Raw genomic sequence first — 25,115 nt, 5'->3', positions numbered from 1 at the left:
TACGTTTATGAGAACTACCTTGATACGAACAATGTCATTCATCTTGTACGAGTAATTGTATTACAATAGTCAGAATGTCGACTACCTACATTAGTTGTTGCTAGGTAGGACAAATAAAATCGCTCGCCCTTCCTAACAACGTCTAATATATGCAATTTTCATTTTGACAATTGAAATACAATTATTCGTAACAGGTAAGTGACTTAATTTGGTCAAAGACGTATGCCTAAAGTTGGTTCCATTCCGATAAATTAACACCGGGGTATATAAGCCGTAAAACTCTCCCGTCCTCTCTTTGATTATTTGTGTGAATCTTTCAAAATATAAATGTGCATGTATGTCAAATGGGATATTGATTGTAGTTTACACTGTATTTCTATGTGCGATGTCTGCATATTCCGTGTAATTCAGCTCTTGATTTTTTCTTCAATAAATACTTTTTCAACAATAATTATCCCAATCATATTTGTCTCCATGAAAGGCTAATTTCATATTGTAATCCATATTGTGGCGAGAATTGATGAGAAAAATGTGAAACAATTTTGTAATAATGACGTAAATGTATACTTCAGATAGTTAGACATCGTGACAACTAGTGGAAGAGCATGATAATCAAGTACGTTTCCCAAATGCGGCCATAATCGCAATCGCCCCCACCCGGCCAGCTCGCGGTGTAAGGGTATCAAAACCTTCAAATTTCAAGAAATGGGTTTTTGTTTTGTATTTATTGCTTGTTTTGCGAATACACACACCCACACACACTGTATCATTCCAGTTTTTTTAATAGGTGTCTACAATTTCTTGTCGCACACACGCACGCACACGCACATACATACACACACATTAAACCACGAGAATCCTGATAATCACAAAAGCTAAAGATTTGTTTGACCAATTCGGTGTATTGTTTTGGAACAGGTGAACTAAATTTCTAGTCACCAATGACATGAACAAGCGCGTTAAATTTGATTGTATTGCAATTACATAGTCATTGAACCTAAATTTGCACACATCACTCCGATGAGACTCAATTTTGTTGTCTTTTGGGAGGAAGAGGTAGGAATGCAAAATGAATAGGAACTATGTTAAGTGGTCTGACAATAAAGTACCATGACAACGTTATCCCTGTTCGACAGTCATCCAATGAATACAAGTACATGTATTTCAAACAGATTTAAATGACTATTTGGTATGAATGTATGTGAGCTGATTGAAGGTATATCGAGCAAGCTTTACCTGGCTTCTTCTCTTCTGGACCATCTCATGGCAAGGCAGGAATCACTGGTAAGATTGCGTCTGTGCGCGCAAAGTGATGATGATGTTGATTTGTGGTGGACATTGGCGATGGTGGCCGTAGCGAAGGTGATGGTGGTTGCAGTGGTAGTAGTGGTAATGGAGGTATTGATGATGGTTTGTGGTGAAGATGGTGGTGCTGGTGCTGGTGATTGTAGCGATAATGGTGGTGGTGGTGTTTGGTGATGGACATGGTCATGGTGGTAATAGTGATGGAGTTGGTTGTTGTAATGGTTGTAATACTGGTGGTGACGTTGATGATGGTTCTGGTGGTGGTGGTGGTGGTATAATTATAAATTGTGGTGGTGGTGGTTCGTTATATTTTCCAACACAATTTCCATGCCTCGTTCATTTTCCCACTTCTTCCAACCGTCGTTCAAAGCTAGATAACTCTTAATATAATATAAATATATCTATATTATAAAGAGATTTTTTAACGGCAGGTGTTGCCTGCCCTTGCCTCCAGCTTCCAGATATTAATTATGAGCGAGCGTCAGAAGCTCTTGGACGCGGCCCGGACGGCGGTAAACCTGCTTGACGCCGCTCATTCCGCAGTGGACCTACTCACCACCGTACTCGGGACTGAAGACGAGAACGGTTGCCATGGCAATCTCAGCGAACAGCATTGTGACGTCACTGGTATGTTCCGCTCTTTTTGTCTCGACATATACACTGAACTACAGTCAGTTGTCTTTCTGGTGAGGGGCGTATCCGATGGGAGGCAGGGGCGGACTGGGAATTATATTCGGTTAAGGAATTTCGATGTGACCGGCCCACACAACCTCTGGGACAAGACATATCAATCGACTCTCCGGCCACAAAAATCGGCCAGTTTCCGATCAAAAATATTTCTTGCCATAAAACAAATAGTCATTGGTTTTTATCGTCCTTTAATCATCCTTTAATGAACGAGATAATAGGGGTAAAATACATATTAACAGTCTTGTGTAGATTACTGTATGTGCAGAAGAAAAAAAATGTCCGTGAATTCATATTAAGGAAAATGATCTAAGTGAGTATTTGTTTCTGTTTCCAATCTACTTTATCTCCCTCTCTCTTTCTCTCTTTCTCTCTCTCTCTCTCTCTCTCTTGTTCTCTTCTGAGTGTGTGTGACTCATACCCTCATTTTTCTCTTCTTCTTTGTCCCTTTCTCTTACCCCCCCCCCCCCCCCGGCTTTCTTTCTCTCTTTCTTTGTTCATCTCTCTCTCTCTCTCTCTCTCTCTCTCTCTCTCTCCATGTATTCAAACGGAAGACTTGCCACAGACTGCGTCCAAAAGCACTTCAGAAGTCTGTAAAACACAGATTCCAGAGGGTAGAGGTCCTTTGACGGGGACTTCAATGTTGAGAATCAAAGATGACACCAAACCTCATTCCCAGAATACAACACTTTCAAATATTCACAGGTACATGGAGTAAATTGCGTTTGGAATTTGTCCTCATTACCTGCTTTTTATGTTCATAATTTTAACTGATTTTAAGATTTCACGTATTAAATGCACAGCCCAATTGAGTTAACTTTCTCTCTATAAGTGAACATGCCTTCCTATACTTAATTCTCTTCTCATATTTTGTTCCTCTTCCATTTACTATTTTTTCACTCCTATCAACGTTCTGTTATATAAAATGTAATTTTCATAATAAAATATATAATGTTCTCTCGGTAACTGTGTAAATTTATTATGGGCGTTCCTAACTCAAGATATGCTTTCCGGGACTTCGCCTCCTTCCGTATCTGAAGTATTTACTGTATACTCTATGTTGAAATAATTGTTACATATATAATTTATATATACATTGTGTTTTATATAGTACTGTTGAGAAGAAAATAAATGTTAATAAATACAAATACAAATTACTTTATGGAAGAATTTGGTGTATGTTTCAGATCAGCATCGGTTACTATAGCAACGGATGATGGAGAGAAGGATGAGACTGACATCCATTCACAGATGAGAAACGGGAGGAATGAGCGGGATCGTAGATTCAGTCGAGCAGTCATCCCAAGGATCCCTTCACAAGGTAATTATTGTTTTTGAGGTAGTTTTTTTTTTTTTTTGTTGGGGGGGGGGGATTCTTAAGGCTCGTTCACACGCGAAGCGGTTTTATTTTCAAGGTGTAAACGAACTGCAACTGCGCGCCGCGACAAAGGTCCTACGTTCTGAACATTATATTGATATCAAATGTGTCCAACTTTTTGTCTAGTCTGATCTAATTTGCGTAGACCGGCAGCGCACTGCGCAGCAGAAATCATGTCATGTAAAAAACTATCCTTGGAATTACCTTTCTATTACATATGCGTATTACATTGCGTATGCTGTAAAAGAGCATCCTTTGAATAAGTTTCTATTAAAGTGTGTATGATGTAAAAAAGCGTCCTTGGAGCTACCTCTCTGTTAAAGTGTGTATGGTTTAAAAGAGCATCATTAGAACTTCTTTTTTATTTAATTGTTTATGATGTAAAAAGGCATCCTTGGAACTACTTTTCTAATAAAGTGTGTATGGTGTAAAAGAGCATCATTCGAACTACTTTTCTATTAAAGTGTGTATGGTGTAAAAATGTAGGCCTTCGTTTACATGATAAAGATATGACCAGGGAGCTTTTCACTACAACATGGCAATATCCGGGCAATATCCCTATTTGGCAGTTCTTGATTTCGTAATGACTTCTTTGACATGAGACGAGAAATTCCAGGAACATCCACGCTACGTAATCAAGTTTAATTATGACCTAAAACTACAAATATTGAGTCTTTCGTGACACAAAAAGGTCTTTATTTTCCCCTTAAAATAGTAAAATGATATGAGCATTGCAGCAGTATCGAGTACACACATTATAGTACACAGCTCTTGTCATACTTTTTCTGTGCTAATTCTGGCAAACACCATTTATAATATCCAAACTTCTCTTCATTATCACACATGTATTGATGAGTGTAATCAGCTACGTGTATTATCAATCATGTATAATTGATATTTCGATACGAGGGATAAGGAGAGACTTAAAAGAGCTCACAAAGCCAGGGGGCGTTTCATGAAACAATTAGTCGGTGGTTTTCACAGACTAATATCATTTTTACATACAATTTTATTTTCACCGACTATTTTCCAGGCCTCTGATTGGTCAAATTTAGTCAGCGCTGACAGTTGTCGGCGGACAAATGTTGATGAAATACCCCACTGATCAAATCAACTGAAGCGTTGCCCGACCAAAAAAATACATTTTCCAAATTGCCTTTGAATTAACAAATACTTTAATTGTCTGATCACCTTGAATTTGACAGGGTTGTTTTTCTCTTTTGCTCGAAAAAAAATAATTGTTTTCAAGCAATTCATTGCACGATTTCGTTAGTAGGTCCATGGTTATATCGAGCAAGCTAATGACAAGCTTTTTTTTATTGTTTATTTGTTTGGCAAAATTTCAAAAAATAGATTATTCAAGAAATTGTTCCAACCAGCCGGTTGAAACCAATCTATCTTCCAAGGTTTGAGAGCGTTAGTCAAAAAATGGGGACATTTTTTATTACAAATAACTGTGAAATTATATTTCTCAAGATATATATTTTTTTTTGAAGGAGCCTGTTATCTGTATTGAATGACTTTGATGATATCAATGGCCATGTGCGGATAATAGTGGAATGGCTATCCAGGCTCGTTTATGAGTCATATTAGGGATCCTTTAGGTTGATAGTTGAATCCACTCCAAAATGATAATGAAATAGTGGTTTGGTTTACTCTTTTGACTGTCGATTCCTTTATTATTCTCAGCATGGATTTCCACTAAAAATAAAGAGATTCATCAAATGATTCCTGACAGAGTAGATATCTATTCCTGTAGGGCCTCCACATGGTGTATTTAGAAAGTGCATTTAGCAACAAACAAACTAGATTTCACATTTTCAATTTGCAATTTGCAATTTGCAATTTGCAATTTTCAAATTTAATTTCAATTTCGATTTGACGAAATAAATGTTGTCTTTCTGTATTGCATAATGTGTAGCAATTTAACAGGTTTGTTTTATAGTAACTATGCGAGTATTCTCTCAATTTCAGTTATGATCACCCTCAGCCAATGAGAACTTTACTGTAATAGTTCATACACCTGTTGAATGTTCCGCATCAATTTCATTCAGTCGCCAAGGTAACGCCTCAGCGACTTATCGCATGCGAGAAGCGGGATGACGTCATCATGGAAGATGCCATTGGAGGCGATGGGGGTGGCGGTACTGAGATCAGAGTTGAGGGATGGGACCATAGCTTTAATGAGTTCGTCATCGAACAGGCACAAGCCAGCAGTATACTCGTTCTGGAAAATGCGAAGGTATTAAACTAACCTTAAACTTTGGTTTTTATATTATTGTGTTCAACAATGTTGATAAAATATATAGAATTAAAGTCGAATTCCGAACATTAGATATTTTCTTCTTCTTCGATTTAATGACAACAACCACACAATAGGTCATTTTCGGGCATATACACAATAAGCATAGCTACCATTATTTCTCTTTTCTTTTAGTTTAATCTTTACAATAAAAACTGCATGCAAACAGATTGATATGAGGTCCTCACCTTCCGTTATGTCTTTAACAGTGGAATTAATGTGTTTTGCGCTATCAAGGCCTACTTAGTGAAAAAAAATGTAAACTGTGAAAAAAATGTAAAATAATTTGGAACAATTAACTGAGCCTGAAAACTGAAACAATTGCTTACATATTCATGAGGACAGTGGAATTAATGTTTTTTATTTTACATTTGTCCACAGTTTACAATATTTTCACTAATTACACATGATGTAAATAGTGCAAAAGACAAATAAATTTAGACAGTTCAGATGCGAATAGTAACTGCATGCGCTCACATGAGTTTTCCAAGTCTATTTTTATTTGTTATCTTTTATATTTTTTTCCAAATTACCTTTTCTGGCACAAAATTTGTTCAACGAAGCTGAGAAAAGAACTGCATGAAGCCAAGACCGAAGTTGCCACACTGAATAAAGAACTCTCAATGAATGAGGTGGGTAAAATTATGATGAAAGCGTGTCATTTGCACCAAAGGCGTCAATTCTATTGCGTAACTGTGCATGCATGTGCTAGGCTATATTAAAATTGAAATTGAAATTAAAATAGGTTTGTTTTTAAATCCATATATTAGCCCAAGGTCTGAATTACATGGAGCTTAGAAATTTAATTCAAAAAAGCAAAAAATCTTACAAATCTATACATATATATCATAGTCATACAATAATATAATAATAAATAATTAATTAAACGTTTTGGTACAGCGCATGACACATAGGCAAGAAGGAGAGAAACAGAGAAAAACTCGAGAGTTATGTCATAGTCATAGAATAATATGAAGGATAAAAACATAGAAAAGGAGAGAGTTAAACAAGAGAAACATAAGAATAAGGATGAGTTATGACAATGGTTTGGCATCTTCTTACTCTGGACCTTAAACCCCAGAGCTTGTGCTGGATGTTTTGAAAGGAAAGATCTAAGAAAGATCTCTGAACCCTTTCTACTGAATGGACATTTTAAGTACTGATTCTTCTGAAGTTCATTTATGGAATAAATTTTACTTGACAGTTAATAACCAAACTTCGGCTTCTTTGGAATTATTCAATATATACTTTGTTTTTCTCTTAATAATTTTATAACAAAAAAGTACATTAAAGTTACTTGGGCTCGTATTCCATCACTTCAAGGTTTCCAACTTAGCACAGTTAAAGTAAATAAAAATCTGAAAGTATCAAAACATTCTATATTGTATTCATTTATTAATATGAAACCAAACATGGAGCACTTTTTTAAGTGCCCAAGACAAGCGGCATCTGGGAGGGGGAATCCATGAATAGGCAAATTGCGCATTTTAATTGTAGCTTTTTCAGTATTAAGAATATAATTGTTATCATCATTAATTATCATCATTATTCAGCAGTATTATCTAATTGTTATGATTACTATTATTCATCGGAATTGTCATGTATTGCTCAATTGCAGGTAGATCACAACGACGCCGAGGTGCAGACAATGCTCTGCTCTCATGCTCGTGGTGATCATTTCTACCTCGGCCAAGGGTTCAACGAACTTGCATCAGATGATGAGGACACCGATTACTTGTAAGCTTACATGAACTATTTAATAGTTAATAGTATGCATGCTACAGAGGCTTTGATTCTCCGTCTCCCCCTTCTCACCCCCACCCCACCCCCCCCCCCCCACACTAGCTATCCACTCCCCCATCACATTCTCCCCCTTCTCTCTATAGCTCTCTCTCTCTCTCTCTCTCTCTCTCCCTCTCTCCCTCTCTTCCTCTCTCCCTCTCTTCCTCTCTCTCTCTCTCTCTCTCTCTCTAAGGTCTGATAGACACAATATCTTGTGATTGTCTGAAATTAGGTAGAAAGAACATTGATGTAAGTATAAATGTTAAGTTTAATTTGAATTGAGAAAGCATATTGCCTGTGTGTGACAATATGCTGAATGCATGTTTGACTACAATTTCATTTACACATCTTTTTGTTGTTCATCTTTTGATTGGCTCTGTCCCCTTAATTTTCAGCCATCAGATAAATATCAGAAGGCCTATATACCCGACCGATATACCCGACCGATAATGCCGGTCTCTTTAAAGGTTGCCCGTCATCGGTTTCGTGGGCTGTACCCATGCAATACGAATCATACATTACTGCTTTTTCTTTCTGTCTTGATTAGGACGACCTACAGTAATTCATCCCCTGACAGACGTTATTCCACTCAAGCGAACCGATCAGACGGTTTCATGGAGGGAACACGCGGCGCCGAGGTTTACTTCTGTACGCCTGGTTCGAACATCTCTACTCCCAGGACCCTGGGTCGAGCATCCACCGTTTCCTCCTCGGGAGGTGGTCTTATTCGAAGAAAACTGGAGCTACCCAAGTCTCTCAAAAATGGTAAAGTCATGTTTTTATTTATCATTCGAGGACGCAAATTAGCAGGTGGTCACGCATACTGGATTCTAATCCTTAATTGTATAAAAGGGGGAAATATCCATCAATTTACTTTTTCGTTGTTTAGCTGATCTGTTATCTTTAAAACGGAGAGTGTAAGAAGTGTTTGTTTGTGGCTGTTTTATATAAATCTTGTCTGTTTTATCATTGACAAAAACATGGAATACAGAAAGGTAATCAGTATAAAATGAAAAATGTCTTTGGTATCTTAATAACCCATTTGATTAGTGAATAAGACATTCTCTCTATATTCATCCCCATTTATTCTATTTTTGTTTTAATCACATTTTTTTGTAAATCGGATACAACTTACAAATAACAATCTTTCCATATTTCTGTCAATATCTTTTCTTCTCCCTATCACTCTCTTCACTTTCACACACTCTCTCGTTCCTCTCTCTATTCTTTCTTCCTTCTCCACTCTTTATATTCATCTCTCTCCTCATCGTCCTTCTCCCTTTCTCCTCTCTATTCTCCCTTGCCTCCCCCCCCCCCTCTCTCTCTCTCTCTCCTTCCTCCCTCTTCCTCCCTCTCCCCCCCCCCCCCTTTCTCCCTCCCCCTTTCTCCCTCTCCCCCATCTCTCTCTCTATGTGTCTCTGTCCCCCTCTCCCCATCTCTCTCTTTATCTCTCCCTTTATCTCCATCTCCGTCACCCCCCCTGCATACAGGCGGAGGCTACCTCAGCATCACCAGCTACGAGGCTTTGACATCTGACGACGAGAGTTCAACGATCTCTCCGGGATGCTGTCCCTTTGCCTGCTTTAGTTGCTTTGGTGGACGAAAGTCCCCACAGAAGTAAATCTTATACTATTGAAACTGTCCAGTATGACAGCAATAGAATAACTTTGTAACTCTTTATACGCTATGGATCGAAACCCAAGACTGCAACATTACTAGGAGTACATGGTTTATGTGTAATACATGTGTGACAAAATGTAGACCGTATCAGTCCAGTGTTTGATACATTGGTTGACCAAAAGCAGGCAAAGAGTTAATCCTTATTGAAACACGACTGAAGAAACTGGCTAATAATACTTCCAAGGCAAATTACAATTACAAAGCTACGAGTGTAGGGAGCATACCGGTAGTTAGAAGTAATTTAGTAGGACCTAGATAAAGGAAGTAAACTTTGAGTTCTTGGAATAAGATATCTGTGAGTAAACTTTTTTGAAAAATGAAATAATGAATTTTAACAACTTTACACAAATGGTAAGTTGTCAACAGGATTGAAAGAAAGTGAAAAACATAGGTTTTAGGGGGTTTTTTGTGTTGCATTTCTATATTGATTTAACAAACTAGTATTTCATACACATACTTGTTAAAAAATACTTGTTAAAAAATACATGTATACGAATATGAAGTGACTGTCATATGTACATGTATGTATCATGGGAGGTTAAAAACCTGTAGGCCTATATTATATCTATATTATGATTGAGCTTGTTTTCTATATAATAATTATTTAATTTCATTTGGAGATGTGGTAACCAATCTACATACTATAATGAATGAACAAAACGGAAAATGGTCAAATTAGTGTTTTCAGTGAAAGTTTCATTTTATTTCAAGATATAAACAGCAAGGTCTTCAATTTGCATATAATAAAGATATGGACGGCTTGAAGTGAATGGGTTATTCATAATATATGTGATACAATATATGGGCAAAACAAGCATGTTTGTATAAACTATATATATTAAACCATCTAGAAAATGCATGTTTGATATATGTAGTATCCTCTGAACTGATAAGAGCTTATATCTTTCAGATAAGGAAAAAGAAAAATGTACATGTATAATGCAGAATGATAAGAATTACACTTCAAAAAGCACATTTTTGGTTGTATACTGGATTATCATTTTGTATTGTCTAGGTTCAGTTGGGGTGTGTTTTTGCCAGGAATATGAGAGAATGATAACAAAATCACAATGAGATCATAGATTGTACTTGTAGAATTGAATATTGAAATCTGTATATTCAGGCTACCAGCTGCAATTGCTGGGAATTTTGTCAACCACCATTTCATTCCAAATTTTAACATTCTCAATTGGAGTTCCCACCCATTTCTTCACTTCCCTCTAAAACAACGTCTATAATTACTTCAGGAACAGACATAATGATTAATAGCAAAGTGCCAATACCAAATATTAGCAATATTAGGCGGTAACAAGTGATAATTTTCCACAAAATAGATTTGGTGAATACAATATTCTTAATAGATATAATAATATGGCTGGGTTAAATTGGGGGCGGGTAGAGTCTTCAGCTAGCGCCTACTTTCCCGGTCTGTTTCAAGTTGAAGCCCCCTCCTGTGAACCTAGGACCGTCTGTTCGTTGCGGCTGGATAGGTGGCGCTCCAGCTTGCGCTAAGGCTCTGTCCCGCTCTCTGCAATGAACACACACAAGAAAGAGTATGTTAATATGGTACAGTATATATTCATAGATATCCAACTTAAACAAATTATATTAATAAATCAATTTTAAAAGGAACATAGGAATTAGACATCAGCAACAAAAAAGGTAAATTCAATCAATTGAGCCCTCTCTGTTTCCTAACATTCAAATTTTCTCCAAAATATGAAAATCTCTATATTGAGAAAGAAAAACAAGTTATATCAATGATTCGTTGTGTAGGAGCTCGTGTAGAGAATTTTTTGTTACAAAGCAACAAATATTTCAATTTTTTTTTCAATCTTGAAAAGGTAAACTTTAAACTGAATATGGAAGGTAGTAGTAGTTGCATATGTTGATCAATTTGCACCTTTGATATCTGTCTTTCTTGACTCTCAAAATTTTTCTGCCTTGTGCCTCAGTCACAGCTTGCGTATTGTTGCATATTCTTGGCAAGCCTTTTTAACATTAATTCCTATTTCTTGATATCAAGAACTGAATTTTTGAAATCAAGAAATGAAGTCTTGAAATCAAGAAATCAAATTCTTGATATCAAAATTTACCATTGCTTTACAACAGAAAATAATTTCTTGATATCAAGAAATAGGAATAAATGTTAAAACGACTTGCCATAAATATGCAGCAATACGCAAACCAAATACTCAAAGGTGTGACTGAGGCATTATCTACAAGCATATTGCTGTCAAGATGACCTTGGTGTTAGCCACTCTTGTTATGGGTATTGCAGTGTGTCCTACCTTGCTTGCTGTTCCTTTCGTTTCTGGGCATAGTACTTCTTCTTGGCATCCTGCAGCTCCTTGGCGAGTCTCTCTATCTCGTACTTGTACTCTTGGACCTGGGATTCGTACATGTTCAGCTCCGATGCCATTCCCTGTAGCGCATGCAAACATCGGAAGAAGAAAATATGAGTAACGGAAGTACAAATACTGCTTAAAAGGGATTGGGTAACTTTGCCTCAGATTCTAAAAAAAATCCTGGATTTAGCTCATGCTGCAATCATAGTTATAAACCTTTAGGTCAGTCGAGAATCCCATGACTTTTATGAGCCAATCGCCTGTCTGATTATCAAGATATCTATGATTGAAATTAGAAATTTCAGAATTTGTTTTCCTACCAGTTTTATAACGCTACAGACTATTCAGATAAATGAGAATGATAAAATCGGTCCCTCAAAGATTTTTATTTTTTTGAGGCACTTCATGATCATTTGGAAGCATGATTTTTGTAGGGCATCAATATTACACCATATCATAGACACTGATAACACGTTCATGTAGGGCCATGCATCTCAGATTTAACATTGTTAAACAATGCCTTTGCCCAATCAAAGGATTTTACGGTAGTGCTTCTAGTACAGAAAATTACCATGGTACACAGTATTTTGGTAATTATTACGGTACACTACATACAGGTATATTGAGCCATGGTAGTACTGTCTGTAACATGGAAGTACCGTGGTAGTACCATCTTTTTTCTGTAAGGGTTGAAAAATATGTCCATTATTTTACCTTGAGCTGTTTGGTCTTGTCTTTGAGTGTCTGTTGGTAGATCTGAAGCTGTTCAGCCACCTCTGGTCCTGGCTGGCGGGCTAGGATATGCTTCAGCTCCACGTACAACTTCTCCTTCTCCTGTAATACAAATCAGCCAGGTCACAGTTCAATGTATCATGAATCCCAGTCTATTCAATTTCATGTCGGCATCTCTTATCAATAGGACTTAATCACTTATAACTGTCAGTATCCTTCAAATGCTGTGCAAATCCTTTTGAATTTCAAGTACATGCCAGAGCCATTTAATAAAATGAACTATAACCTATTCAAAACAGTATTTTCCATAATACATGTATTACATAATTTTTTTGTGGGCTGAATTCCTGTTTAATATCACTAGAATTATTCTAAAAAAACAGCCTGTACTTCGATCAGTGGGGATTTAGCATGAAGCAGGGGTGGCAATTTTCTAAACAGACCAGGGGAATATCGTATTCAAGAATGTTGAGGGGGGGGGAGCGATATGAATATTTTCCAGGAAAAGGCATCCCCCCCACACCACTCTTTAATCTGAAACCATGTATTTTATAGTGATAGTAAAGATAGTTCTTTCCTAGTCCCCCCCCCCCCCCCACCATCCCTGCCTCGAATGCAATGGTGGCGCTTATTTCTGTTTTGTAGTCATGCTATCAAGCGTTGCTTACTTTGTCAACCCTCCTGTTTGATGTTTTCAATTAGTTACAGCCAGCCTTATTATTCGACTAACAATGTTTTGTTTGTTATATATTTGTAAAAATGTAAAAGAAAAAGAAAATCAAACAGAAATAAATCAATCTATCAAATCAAATCAAATCAAGATCACTTGAGAAAGCTTTTGTTGCTTACCTGGATGAGGAGCTCTTTCTCCACCACCTCCTCCGTCTTTTGGATGAGCCTCTTCTGCAGGGTCTGTATCTTCTGGATCATCTCGTAGGTGCTGGGGTCGGATCCCTCCAGCTTCCTCCAGCGGTGGATGTTCATGGGGTTCTCCAGCTCCTCCTCCAGGGCCTTGCAACGGGTGCGCTCCCGGAGCAGCTCACGCTGCAGGTGGTACACTTCACGCCTGCATGGAGAAACCACCACACAAATGTTTTTTTCAAAATAATTAGTCTCTATTGCCACCTCGATCTTCCATTCCCTAATATAACCTTCTTCTGGGGGGTGTTTCATAAAGCTATTCATAAAGTTACGCGTGACTTTACAAACGACTTGTATATGAAAAGCCAAAAGGATTGCTCATTATTCCCTGCATCAACTAAAGTTGAACTGTCCAGATGTAGATTAACATAGTTATTATAACAAACATTTTTAATGCAAAGTATATTTTTTGCCATCATTTAATTGAGGTTATTGGAAATATCATATAACTTTGGGCATCCTAGCTGGCACTTCATATACAAATTGTTTGTAAAGTCATGCGTAACTTTACAAACGGCTTTATGAAACACCCCCCTGATATCATAAATCAGAGAGTGGTTTATCTGTAATATGTATGTATTTGGCATAATGTCTGCAACATCCTATTAAGAGTGATGCAACATTGATTTGCTCTTGGCATCACTAGATTTAAAGAAGAACTCTGACTTTCTGATCAGACTGTACAGAGCATTTCATGTCAAAATCAATGGATTAGGTAACTATAAAAGATGTCACCCCACACTTCTCCTTGTAGTTTAATCTGCCATATCAACATATTTGTTACACTGATTTTCAATCTCAATCTGTATCCTCTTCAATCGCAATCAGTTCTTGTGCTATGGAGGGTTCAGTATAAGAACTAGTGATTGGAGAAGATAGAGAAGCCTAGCCGCTAACCCCAGTCTCTGGACATTACCTAATAAGTGACCAAGTGTATAGTACCGTCTTCTATCTAATCTTCTTGGTGAGATGCAGGAATTAAGAGTATGTGACACTTGTGTGCCCTGGTGAACATTCAAGTTCATTCTTTATTCGTTCTTTAGTTTAAAAAACATGCAAAACATTTAAATATACACAAAGAATGTCAAGGTAGAATAGAACATACATTAAATAATTATTAAAAGGGCTATCATTAAAAGCTTGTCATCCTCTGCGGACGTCGTACCTGAGGTCATCGACATTGGCCACATTCTTGTTGAGGATGTTCTTCTCCCTGCGGAGCTTCTTGATCTCGAGCTTGAGGAGCCTGATGTCCTCCAGACGCTGGCGGTACTGGAGCTCTCCCTTGCCCAGGGTGGAGTGCTGGATCTTGATCTTCTCATAGAGCAGGGCCAGCTCGTCGTTGCGTCGCACCAGCTGGGTGCCCAGGATGTCACGCTCGCTGATGACCTGATGGGGGAAAAGTGGTTTGTGGACATCGTTGGAAGGTCACAAGACAGGATCACATTGTGATCTTGCAGTTATACAGTAGGATATAGCCTAAGGACCACAGAGTGTTTTTTCCCTCTTTTGCTAACAAAGAGATTGCTGAATAATCACGATTAAAACATCAAGACAATATCTGGAATCGGTGCATTGCAACCATGTGGGTATAGACAGAGCAGCGTGAATGAGATGGTTCTTTCCCCGAGACAAGACCTATGAATGCCTATCATGTGCAGTAGACTTTCAGGAATATCCACATATGATTTTGATGCCCATGATACCAAGAAATAAAGCACATTCATCATGCATATTGCTCTCTTAATTCTCTAGACCAACACTTTGCTTTATGACCAGTTAAAAATGTGGTGAGTAGTGTCTTGATTCACTTGCTCCCTAAGTATTGGATGAACAGTGAAACTTTTCTATACTGGCAACCCAAGGAAAACAAAAAGTCACCACTAAAGACAGGTGCATGGCCTTTAAATCCCCGCTGCACCACTTATAGCTACTTGCACCCTCTATATAGCAGTCAATGCCTAATCTGTGACTGTTGGTCCCCCATGATCCCCTCTTTCTTATGTTAATTGAGAGCTGATTTGATGAAATAACCACCTGTCAGTGACCATGTAGGGAGGTCTAATTCCTCCTGGCCAGCTAGTGCAGAGGGGCTTAAACACATGTATTGATGTAATTTATTTGCTCTGCATAATTACCTGGTCCAATTCTTTCTTCTGTCTGAGCCTCTCAGCATCAGCCTCGGAGATGATCTTGAGGAGCTTCCTCTCCTCTGCCTCCTGGGCCTCGATGTAAGCCTTGCTCTCTGAAGCCTGCTGCTTCATACGCTGTAGCTCTGCCTTCAGGGCTTCCTTCTCTTTCTCAACCCTAGAAAAGACAATCAATTAAAATTATAGCGAGTCTCCGTCAGAAAATCTTAATATCTCTTAGATGCTGCTTATAAATATTGGCTTGCATGGAGATGCAGATATACAGTAGGTTTACGGTTGCACCATGTGAGAGAGAGGGGAGGAAAAGGACCATCTGTAATCTTTCTTTCTTTCTTTTTATCTCTTGTTTGACATCATATCAACCAATTTGAGCAAAATTGTTATTTAAGGTGCAGCAAAAGTACAACTTCCAGTTTGTGAGCTTTCACATACCTATAGCTAAAGAGACCAATTGCTCAACTTAAGGTATATTCATGAGTTGAAGACTAATCTGAATCCTAGTGTACAGCAACTAGTAATTGTAACTTTCGATTTTTTTAAATGGCTAGTATTTGAAATCTTTTTAAGAGTTTAAATATTACTCTACACCGGTAAACAAAGATTCTTAAAGGTCCTGATACAGGGGAAACCAGTAATATAAATAGTGTTTCAGACAGATACTTTTTTATACAGGATCCCTTTGATTGCAATTTATAGAAGCATTTCAAAGAAAACACAAGGTGGTCTTTGTATAAGGGTGGCAGTTAAAACTTTTACTTCACATCTATTTTGTCACAAACAACTGTCATAAATGTTTCAGTTTTTGTACCTCTGGTGATCGAGATGTTCCTTGACAAGGGCAGCCTCCTTGGCGGTGATCTCCTCTTTCAGCTGGTCGATCTGGTGGTTCATGATCTTCAGCTTCCTCTTCATCTCAGTGATCTCATCCTGGGTAGAGAGAGAGAGGCAAAATGAAATGAAATAAAATAATAATGCCCGTTTTCATTCCGTTGCTATGGATTTGAGAAGACTCCGTAAGGGTCCAGTATAGGTATTTTACATTTATTTACTTCCTTTTATCATCTCTCCCTCAACCTTACATCATCTTTTTCTTTACCAACAATCGTTGCATCATTGTGTTACCTTGTTGTGTCATTGTAAATTTTCGCAATTCGGCTTAGCCGGAATGAGAGTATCTTAGTAAACCATTTTAAATTCAATTAAATTGAATCTTTTTCTCTTCTTTTGCTTCTACTCCATCCCTCACCCCAAAATCCAACCTTTTCCTTTTCCATTCATTAATCACCTTTCTATTCAGGTATCCTTCAGCATTCATTCCTCACCATGACATCCCTTAAACATTTTCCTTTTCTTTTTTCTTCCCCTTATTCTCCTTTCTTCTTCTCTACCCTTTATTCATCTTTTCCTTATCCATCTTCTTCCTGAATCCCAATATCTAGAACACTACATAGCTTTTATCCCAATAAAAACAATTTTCTACTCTTTGATAATCAAGTGCCATTTTACTTTAATGGATTAACTGACTACTCTTGTATAGTAATTGTGATTATTGTACAATTTATTGTACTGCCTTGATCTACCTTACCTGTGACTCAATGAGGTTCTTGCTGTAGAGGTTACGGTCGCTCCTGACGGCTTCGTAGAGGTTCTGCTGCTGCTTTAGCTTGGTCTCGGCCTCTGCAATCTTCTTCTTGTAGTCAAAGATCTGCATCTCTCTCACCTTCACATCCTCCATGTGTTGCAGAACCTGAATAAAGAGATCAGAGGTGGTTTTGATAATTTATCGCCCAAACTTTATCGTCAAATTTCGCAATTTTGGGGGTACTGTAAATGGATTCTTTGAACCTGACCTTTGAAGCTCAAGACCATTGTAAGAAAGATATCAGAAAATACTAACATGGCATATAATATGGATCTTGAAAATCAAACTATGTACTGTACCTAACAAAGAGATCAGATGAGGTTTGTATGAAAACTGCGTCCCCCCCCCCCCCCCCCCCCCCAATTTTTTTTTTTTTTTTTTTTTGTCAAATGCAGCTTTTTTTTGTTTAAAAGAACGCCAAAATCCATAATAAAATCAAAAGCATTCCACGATGAAAGTTCAAGACCATTTCAATAATGAAACTTTGTGATAATCTTAGTGAATAAAATGACAACATGGCTTACAAAATGAACCTTAAACAAATCAATCAATCAATATACACGAAAAATCAGATACATGTTAATGAAAATCTCTGGTGTTATGGAATCCATTAAAACATGTAAAACTTCATTTTTTTCTCGCACATAAAGTTTCCAGTTTGACAACAAGTGTTTGTACCGGGGCTCAAACACAAGACCTTTCTATCCCCAACAGAGTGTTAAAACCACTCAACCGCGATGCCAATTTTACCTTCTGGGTGAGGTCGCTGGCCTCGTTGATGTAGCGATCACGCTCCTTCTCCAGCTGGTAGATGATCTTACGCTGCTTCTGAGCTTCCTCCTTGTAGTTGGCAATCTCCTGCTCCAGGTTTTTCTTGGATTGCTCATGCAGCTTGACCAGGTTCAGCTGCTTCTGGGTGGCGCTGGCAGCCTACGTGGGGAAGAGGTTGGCACAAGAAATATTAGGTATATGATATCACTGTGGAGAGGAGGTTAGCACTAGCATACAGAACATACACCTATATTTTTACCTACAGATATTACAGGGATTTCACAGATATTTTTTGCAAATTCTTGTTTTTGTGGTACACTGGCCACTTAGAAGTGATGTTTGCACATGCACTACCAGATCATTTTTCGGTCATTACATTTTGGACCCTATAACAATTCTCAAAAATGAAACCCATTGCGAAAATAACATATTATACAGCAGTTCTCTAGGTGTGTTTCAAATCATTGGAGGTAGCGCCAATGCTTACAATACAAGTTCCAGAGCTTCATACAAAATGTTATAGAAGGTGACAAGGAGGTGAACCTGCTACGGATTTGAAAGCAATAGTATGTGCTCCATAGTCTGGTGACTAATCCACTATATAGACACATGGGCTCATATCCATAATTTTTTTTACTATAAGCCTAGTTGTCAACTAACTATGTACTATTGCCCACGTAATTAGTTCAAAACTAGCTAAGAAAGGTTTTTAAGAATATAAGCCCTGAAGGATCATTGAAAAGTGGGGCATTTCTTCATGATCGAGGGTTATCTGCCCCCTGTAGGTTAAGGACCCTACATATCCATAGTAAAAATCACCAACAACCAATTCTATTTATGTTTTGCTCTTATCACTGGGTTTTCCCCTAGCCTCATGCTGTTCGGACCTACCTTGAGCAAGTTCTTGTTGAGGATGTCCCTCTCACGGACCAAGTCGTCAATGGCCTTACGATCCATCTCCGTTTGTTTCTTGTTAGAATCAATCTCTGTAGGAGGGAAATGAATAGGATAGTATGAAAAATATGAAACAAAAGCAATACAGAGTGTAACCACTCAAACCCTAGCCTATATTTTCTAATCCTAATTCGATAACCATTGGCAAAACTAATGGAAAGCACAAATGGATAGTGAAAAAGAGCTAAAAATCTTGCGTTGGTTGCAAATTTTCCCAGATAATATGAACAATAATCAGTGACTATTGTCCCAAACTAGAAGAAGAAACAAGGCGAAAGGATAGTTCATGGTTCTGAAAGTTTACACTAAGCAATAATGGTAATTTGTTGGATAATCTTCATCCATGGAAAAATGATAGAACACTGCTTAATTAAGAATGCTGTTAATACTATCTCATACTTAACTATTAGTATGAATTCAGTGATCCTAGCCCAAAAAGTATTGCAAGTACAGCATGATTGTTGGTGAGGACAACAGCTTCAACTACAACTTCAACTACTACTGTGATAACGATGAAGCCCAAAATAGTGACACCATGCTATGTTTTGCTCAGTTACACAGGCGATACAAACAAAATAATTGGCATCCCACATTCCATAGGTTTTGGTTTTTTACACATCCAATGAGACATGTTCTCATATATTCGATCGACCCACCTCTCTCCAGTGCAACAATCTGTGACTTGAGGGTTTCTTTGGCTTGCTCCGTCTCTCCCTTCTGCTCCTCCACGTTGCGCAGCTTACGCTGAATGGTCTCCCGCATCTTGGTGAGGCGAGTGGTGTCACCCTTCAGGTTCCCTATCTCGTCCTCTTTGGCCTGTATGAGCAATTATGCATGGGATGGGAGAGATAGACATGAGAATTGGTACCAGTCCACTCATGGAAAGGTGCTGTCTTGGATAATTTTTTTGAGGGATATCGATATCTCAAAGATATGGTCTGTTTACAGCCAGCAGGGCACTAACTCTGTGTTAACCTTCATGAGCTATCGCCCTTCTGGCTCCAGACAATACATCATTTTTCTCCTGGATAAGGTACATGAAGGATGTGGGGAGGGTCTTAAGATTTGATACCAGTCTAATCAAGAAAGTGCAGGGTCCCATCATGAATTTAGCATGGCTGAAGAGCCAGTGTATTTACGTATTCAGGAGGATAGACAGAGAACACTAAGTATCTCTTTCCACAGGGATCTATATCAATGCGAAAAGAGCTGAAAGAATTAAATGCATATGGGCTTTGAATACATGATTCATGACTTATGTCCTTAACAAATGCATATAGTGTACACACACCAATCATCCAAAAATGCATATTCTTCAATTTGACAGGTCGTATGACATTTTCAATAAAAAAATCTAGGCAACTGAATGACCTTCAAAGAAATCTAAGTATTTTCTACAAGCTAGAGTACAATGATCCTTAGAGTGCTTGAGAAAAATAATTTAAAGACTTAGAAAAAAGTGTAGTGACCTCACCTTAAGTTCATTGACCCTGTGTTGATTCTCTTGAGCCAGGCCATCACAGTTGAGAAGCTGGGTCTCGTAATCTTGCTGCAGCTTGGTGAAACGGGCATTCAGGATGTCAGTGTCCTTCTGGGTGCGCTCGTACAGGATCTGCAAAACAAAAGAATTACTTGTTATTTTCTTTAGATGCAAGGAATATCATTCGTTTGTGCATAATATAGTTTGACGTTGATGATGATTTTGATGAATCCTACTTAATTGATCCAACAGTCCTTCCTTCAAAATATGCCATTTTCACTACTTTGCTATGATGTGCTGACATTTCTCTCATCCTTTAAGCATCCATTCATGCACTCATATAAGGTCCTCTTGAAAGTGTTTTGATACAACAGTTTGGCATTGATTTTTTTCACAAAAACTTTTTTCTTTAATTTGTCAACCAAGGCCCCAGCATCGCATGAAACTTACCACTGATGGTAACTTTGCCACCAATATTAATTACCATGGCAACATTACTCAATAAATGTATTGCCCAGGGCCCAAAACTATTACAGCCCAGTCATATCAAAAGTTGTGATCGATACAGATTGATTGCAAGTTCTACAAGTACTTGCAAACTTACAAACTTATCTCTTTTTTATATAGTACCGGTACATACTTGCGATGAATATCAAGGTATAATAAAGTTGAATCAATTTCAACTGTCTTCTAGATGGAGCTATATGATAAGGTAAATGTGGAAGGCAATCAAATTACAGAGGATCAGGGGGGGCCTTTCACAGAACTTGTCATCAGTGACAAATGACAGTTTTTGTTATAAGCTACTGAAATCCTTGCTTCTGATTGGTTATCGTCAGATTTGTCACTGATTTTGGTAATTTGTCATTGAAAAAAGGCTTTGTGAAATGGGTCCCAGGTTTGAGCGTGTGTACCTTCTGTTCTTTGAGCTGCGTCTCCAGACGTGAGATGTCATCCTTGTAGCGTCCGGACTGGGTCTGCATACCCTTTATCTCGTTGGTCTTCTGTTCCAGCTCCATCTTGGATTGTTTGAGCTCCCGGTCCACCTTCTCCTTGCGACGCTGCTCCCTCTGGGCCTCGTTGCTGCGGACCTGGATGTCTTGGTTCAGCTGCGGAGGGAGGGAGGGAATCAAACAAAATAGAATGTTGGGGAACATGGTATAAGGTCCTGCAATTGTCTAACCTCAGATATTTTTGCTGGGAGGGCATGGGAAGGGACAGAAGGCGAGGAAACATGGCATACTAACCTAATGGCCCAAATTCGCAAAGGAGGTTCGTCGACAAACCTAGATTTATGTGCGTCATATGAAGCGTTTTGACGCATTTCAGACGAAGGTTTTGTCTGAACCTCTTTTGTGAATTCGGGCCATTGGGTCAGTATGCCATGTTTCCTCGCTCACGCCACATCTCTGATGAAGTAAGCCTGGGGGCACCACTCGCTGAAACAAATGTCAAGTCATTTAGTTGTAATGTTGTCAAAACAACTGCTGTCAAAACTTATCTATTTTCAAAGTAATTATCATTTATTGTAATGGAATATCATTTGTGTAATTTAATTTGTAATTTGTAATTAATAATGCAATTATCTATCATTTGTATGTAATAATGTAGGCCTAATATGTAATGTATATGTGATAATGTAAATTGTATGAATGTAACAATGTAAAGAGGATTGTCTTTGATGATTATTATGCGCTATATAAATCGCAATTATTATTATTATTATTAATGACACGTCCGAATTTATTTTCGGACACTCACCTCAGCGATCTTGCTGTCAGCTTCATTCCTGTCCTCCTCAGCCTTGGTCTGCTTCTTGCTGGCTTCAGTCAAGTTGTCTCGGAGCTTGACAATCTCAGAAAGCTGTTCGTCTCTCTCCTTGGTCAGATCTTCCTTCACCTTCAGGAGCTCGTTTACACTGTCGTTACACAGATACAGAGAGGATGAGGTTTACATCGTTATAATAATTATCATTATAAGCATATAATATATCTGCTTTCAACAAAATTATTTACCTAAATTTATGGAGCAATTATGAAAAAATGCACCTTCTAATATCACTTTTCCATAGATGCCTGTACAAAATCTGGTTAACAATTTTTTTTTTCTCTGAAGTTATAAAAATGAATTTAGCTCATTTTGGAATTGAACTCTTCATAAGTGGTTATATAACCCTATTTCAATCATTATCATCATCATCACTATCAACAACAACATCATCATCTATTTCTTCTTCATGACCATCATCACTATCATCATCATCACATCATCAGCTTCATTATCAAAAACAATATCATCAATAATTGATTATGAAAAGGATCCATGTTATTGATCGCTTGAGATTCAACAAAAAAAACTTTTGGGGGGGGGAGCAGACTGCGACTCAATACTGCATGACTAATCACTATCACTATCAACAACAATTTCATCATCTAAAAAAATGAGAATTGAATTGAAAACCAAAAAAGGAAGTCCCAGACCAATAAGGACGTGGGTTTGATTGCTTAACCAACTGACCTGTGTTCTTGACCCATGGTAAGTCCTGCACCCTGCTCCACCAGACGACTGAGGTTCGTGATCTCTAGTTTGAGAGACTGGATGGTCTCCCTGGCTCTCTGTTCCTTCTCTTGGGATGCATCGACCATCTTCCAGGCTTTCTCAATCTCCTACAGGGCCCAAGAATAATGCATTATGTGAATGTTTAATTTTCAGACTTGACTAAGCTGCGTAACACAACAGTGGAGTGTTTCACAAAGACTTTAAGTTGGACTTAAATATGGCACCCCGTTCATGCCACTGTTTGCTCTCACCATTCACTGGAGTTTGTCTTTCACGGACATACAAATCATGGTCACAAATCTACAGAATTTGCATCTTTTGAAAAAATATTATCTAAAGATCATAATGGGGAGAGCAACCAGTGGCATGAATGGCCTGACATAGTTAAGTCCTACTTAACGTCGGTCTTAGTCTTTGTGAAACACTCCCCAGACGTGTTTTCAAGTGGACTACTTGTCGACTGCTCTTAACCCATTGCGAATCGATTTCTCTTTTTCCCAAAGGCTTAAATACATGAACCACCCATTGGCAACATCAATGGCTTCACACGGTTGAAAATACAATTTTCTGTTCATAAGCTACAGTTATGACACATAACAAGGAATACATGTACATCCATCTTTAAACCTTGAATGTAAAAAGGCACACATATTTTATATACAAACAGCTGTACCAGAGAGAGAGGGTAAGCGTAAGACAGAATATCATCTTGAATTTTTCATATAAAGACCAAACCATTGAATGTCTTTTCTGTCTAAATTTGTTTAAGCTCTATTGTTCTTGCAAGATAGGCGCTATATTTCCTTTCATACTCGTTTCACTCACCTTCTTTAATTGTGCAATGGTTGTCTGGTCCTCCTGTGAGAGTTTGAGGGCGGTAGAGACCTTGGCAGAGTTGGCCACAATCTCTGCGTTGAGCTCCCTGCATTTATGCATCAGCCGTTTTTCGCTTTCGTGGGATTTCTTTAGGGCTCGGTGGAGCTTCTCGTATTCTGACCTAAATTTCTCCAGACTCTTATCGCCCATGAGCTCATTGAGGACCTCCTGGAAGTCCTTCTCCAGGGCCTCAAAAGCGGTGTCTTCGATGGCCACCTTATCCTTCCCCGCACTTTCATCTCGTTTCTTTTCCTAGGTCACAGAAAAAAATAATCAAACAAGATTAACAAAAATCATAAATAACAAAGTCTGTTAGACAGGGTCTAACTGTTAGAGTCTAAATATGCTAATTAAACTAGATCTAGATTAGAGATAGGGGCGCTGGTCCGAGAATGAGGATCGTCTGCACAAACAAGGATATCATTTGTAAACGTGGACAAAATGCGTCCTAAAAAATTGTCCGCATTTTCGCTGACATTTTCTTTCTTTGGCGCTTTGCGGATTTTGGGGAAAAAAGATTCCACGTAATAAAATACCCCCAGTTCACCGTCTACTTTTATGTTGAGAGTTGTCCATTTTCCCAAGGATTTATCGCTCGTAACGTGAAAGTCTCTGTACAAAGTCAATGTGAAATGCATCAAAAAAATCACTGCGGATTCTGTTTTTCCAGATCGGAAATCAGAATCGTCCGCGAAAATGCGGACGATCCTCATTTCTGGGAAGTTAACAGTCCGCGTTTAACCATATTCTCGGACCAGCACCCCTGCCGATAAAACTAGCCTGCATTAATTGTTGACAGTCCAGCGAAATTTGTAAACACGCAATAACTGTCTAGGCCTAGATCTAGGCCTACAGACAGTCTAGCAGCAGTGTATAGCACCCCACCGGTATGGGGAATCCTTGAAATAAAACTGACATAATTTGTCAATTACCTTCCCCCTAGCCCCTGGCCCGGCCCTACACTCTCTGGATCTTATTGTTAATCTAGCTAGAAGAACAACAAAATTAAAATCAACAGACTCTAGAGTCTAGTATGGTCTCCAGATCAGATCACTCACTCACTCAGTCTCACCGAAATCGTTATTTCAATCAGAATTCAGAGACAGTCAGAAGAACAACTTTCGTCTGAATTATCACCAGGTTAATTATTAAATTAAAGAAAAACATGCAATCACAGGACACAAGTAGAATGTTGTTTACTTAATTTGCCTGTAGGTCTAGGCCTAGATCTAACTTGTTACTGTTAGATCTAAGCTTAGAATTCTAGCTAAGAGAGTAAGACTCGTCATTGTACTTACGTCTGTCATATTGTGTGATGGTTAGGCTTTAATTTCACGGTGTTCTCATCAATCTTGTTAATTTTATATCGTTGTTGTTTTGGTTCTCATCACGGTATTCCACAGTTGTCACACACAGAATATAAGTTATAACCAGCCGCGAGCTCAGAGTACCGTACGTGCTTTCTATATAATGATCACCCGTACGTTGTTGCTGTGCAAATATGTTGATTCGTTTCTAAGTCGCATTACGCAGTCAGTATGCAAAGTA

General features: G+C 38.3%; 1 protein-coding gene across 1 annotated transcript; it reads right to left on the bottom strand.

The window, feature by feature from the left end:
- Nucleotides 1-9,815: 9,815 nt before the first annotated feature.
- LOC763091 (cilia- and flagella-associated protein 58) lies at nucleotides 9,816-25,067 on the bottom strand. The gene is made up of 17 exons (XM_030985861.1): nucleotides 24,866-25,067; nucleotides 23,517-23,819; nucleotides 22,650-22,798; nucleotides 21,894-22,050; nucleotides 21,047-21,241; nucleotides 20,127-20,264; nucleotides 19,309-19,468; nucleotides 18,590-18,684; nucleotides 17,678-17,857; nucleotides 16,871-17,032; nucleotides 16,094-16,212; nucleotides 15,274-15,442; nucleotides 14,301-14,524; nucleotides 13,064-13,280; nucleotides 12,197-12,316; nucleotides 11,426-11,559; nucleotides 9,816-10,662 (listed from the first exon to the last, which is right to left on the bottom strand). The coding sequence occupies exons 1-17, from the start codon at nucleotides 24,872-24,874 to the stop codon at nucleotides 10,539-10,541; spliced, it is 2,655 nt and encodes an 884-aa protein (XP_030841721.1). The 5' UTR covers nucleotides 24,875-25,067; the 3' UTR covers nucleotides 9,816-10,538.
- Nucleotides 25,068-25,115: the final 48 nt, after the last annotated feature.

This window comes from Strongylocentrotus purpuratus, unplaced genomic scaffold (genome assembly GCF_000002235.5).
Source record: "Strongylocentrotus purpuratus isolate Spur 01 unplaced genomic scaffold, Spur_5.0 spur5_scaffold_15, whole genome shotgun sequence".
In the NCBI taxonomy this organism is placed as follows: domain Eukaryota; kingdom Metazoa; phylum Echinodermata; class Echinoidea; order Camarodonta; family Strongylocentrotidae; genus Strongylocentrotus; species Strongylocentrotus purpuratus.
Note: the sequence above shows the minus strand (reverse complement) of the source record. Positions and strands in the feature narration are given on the sequence as shown.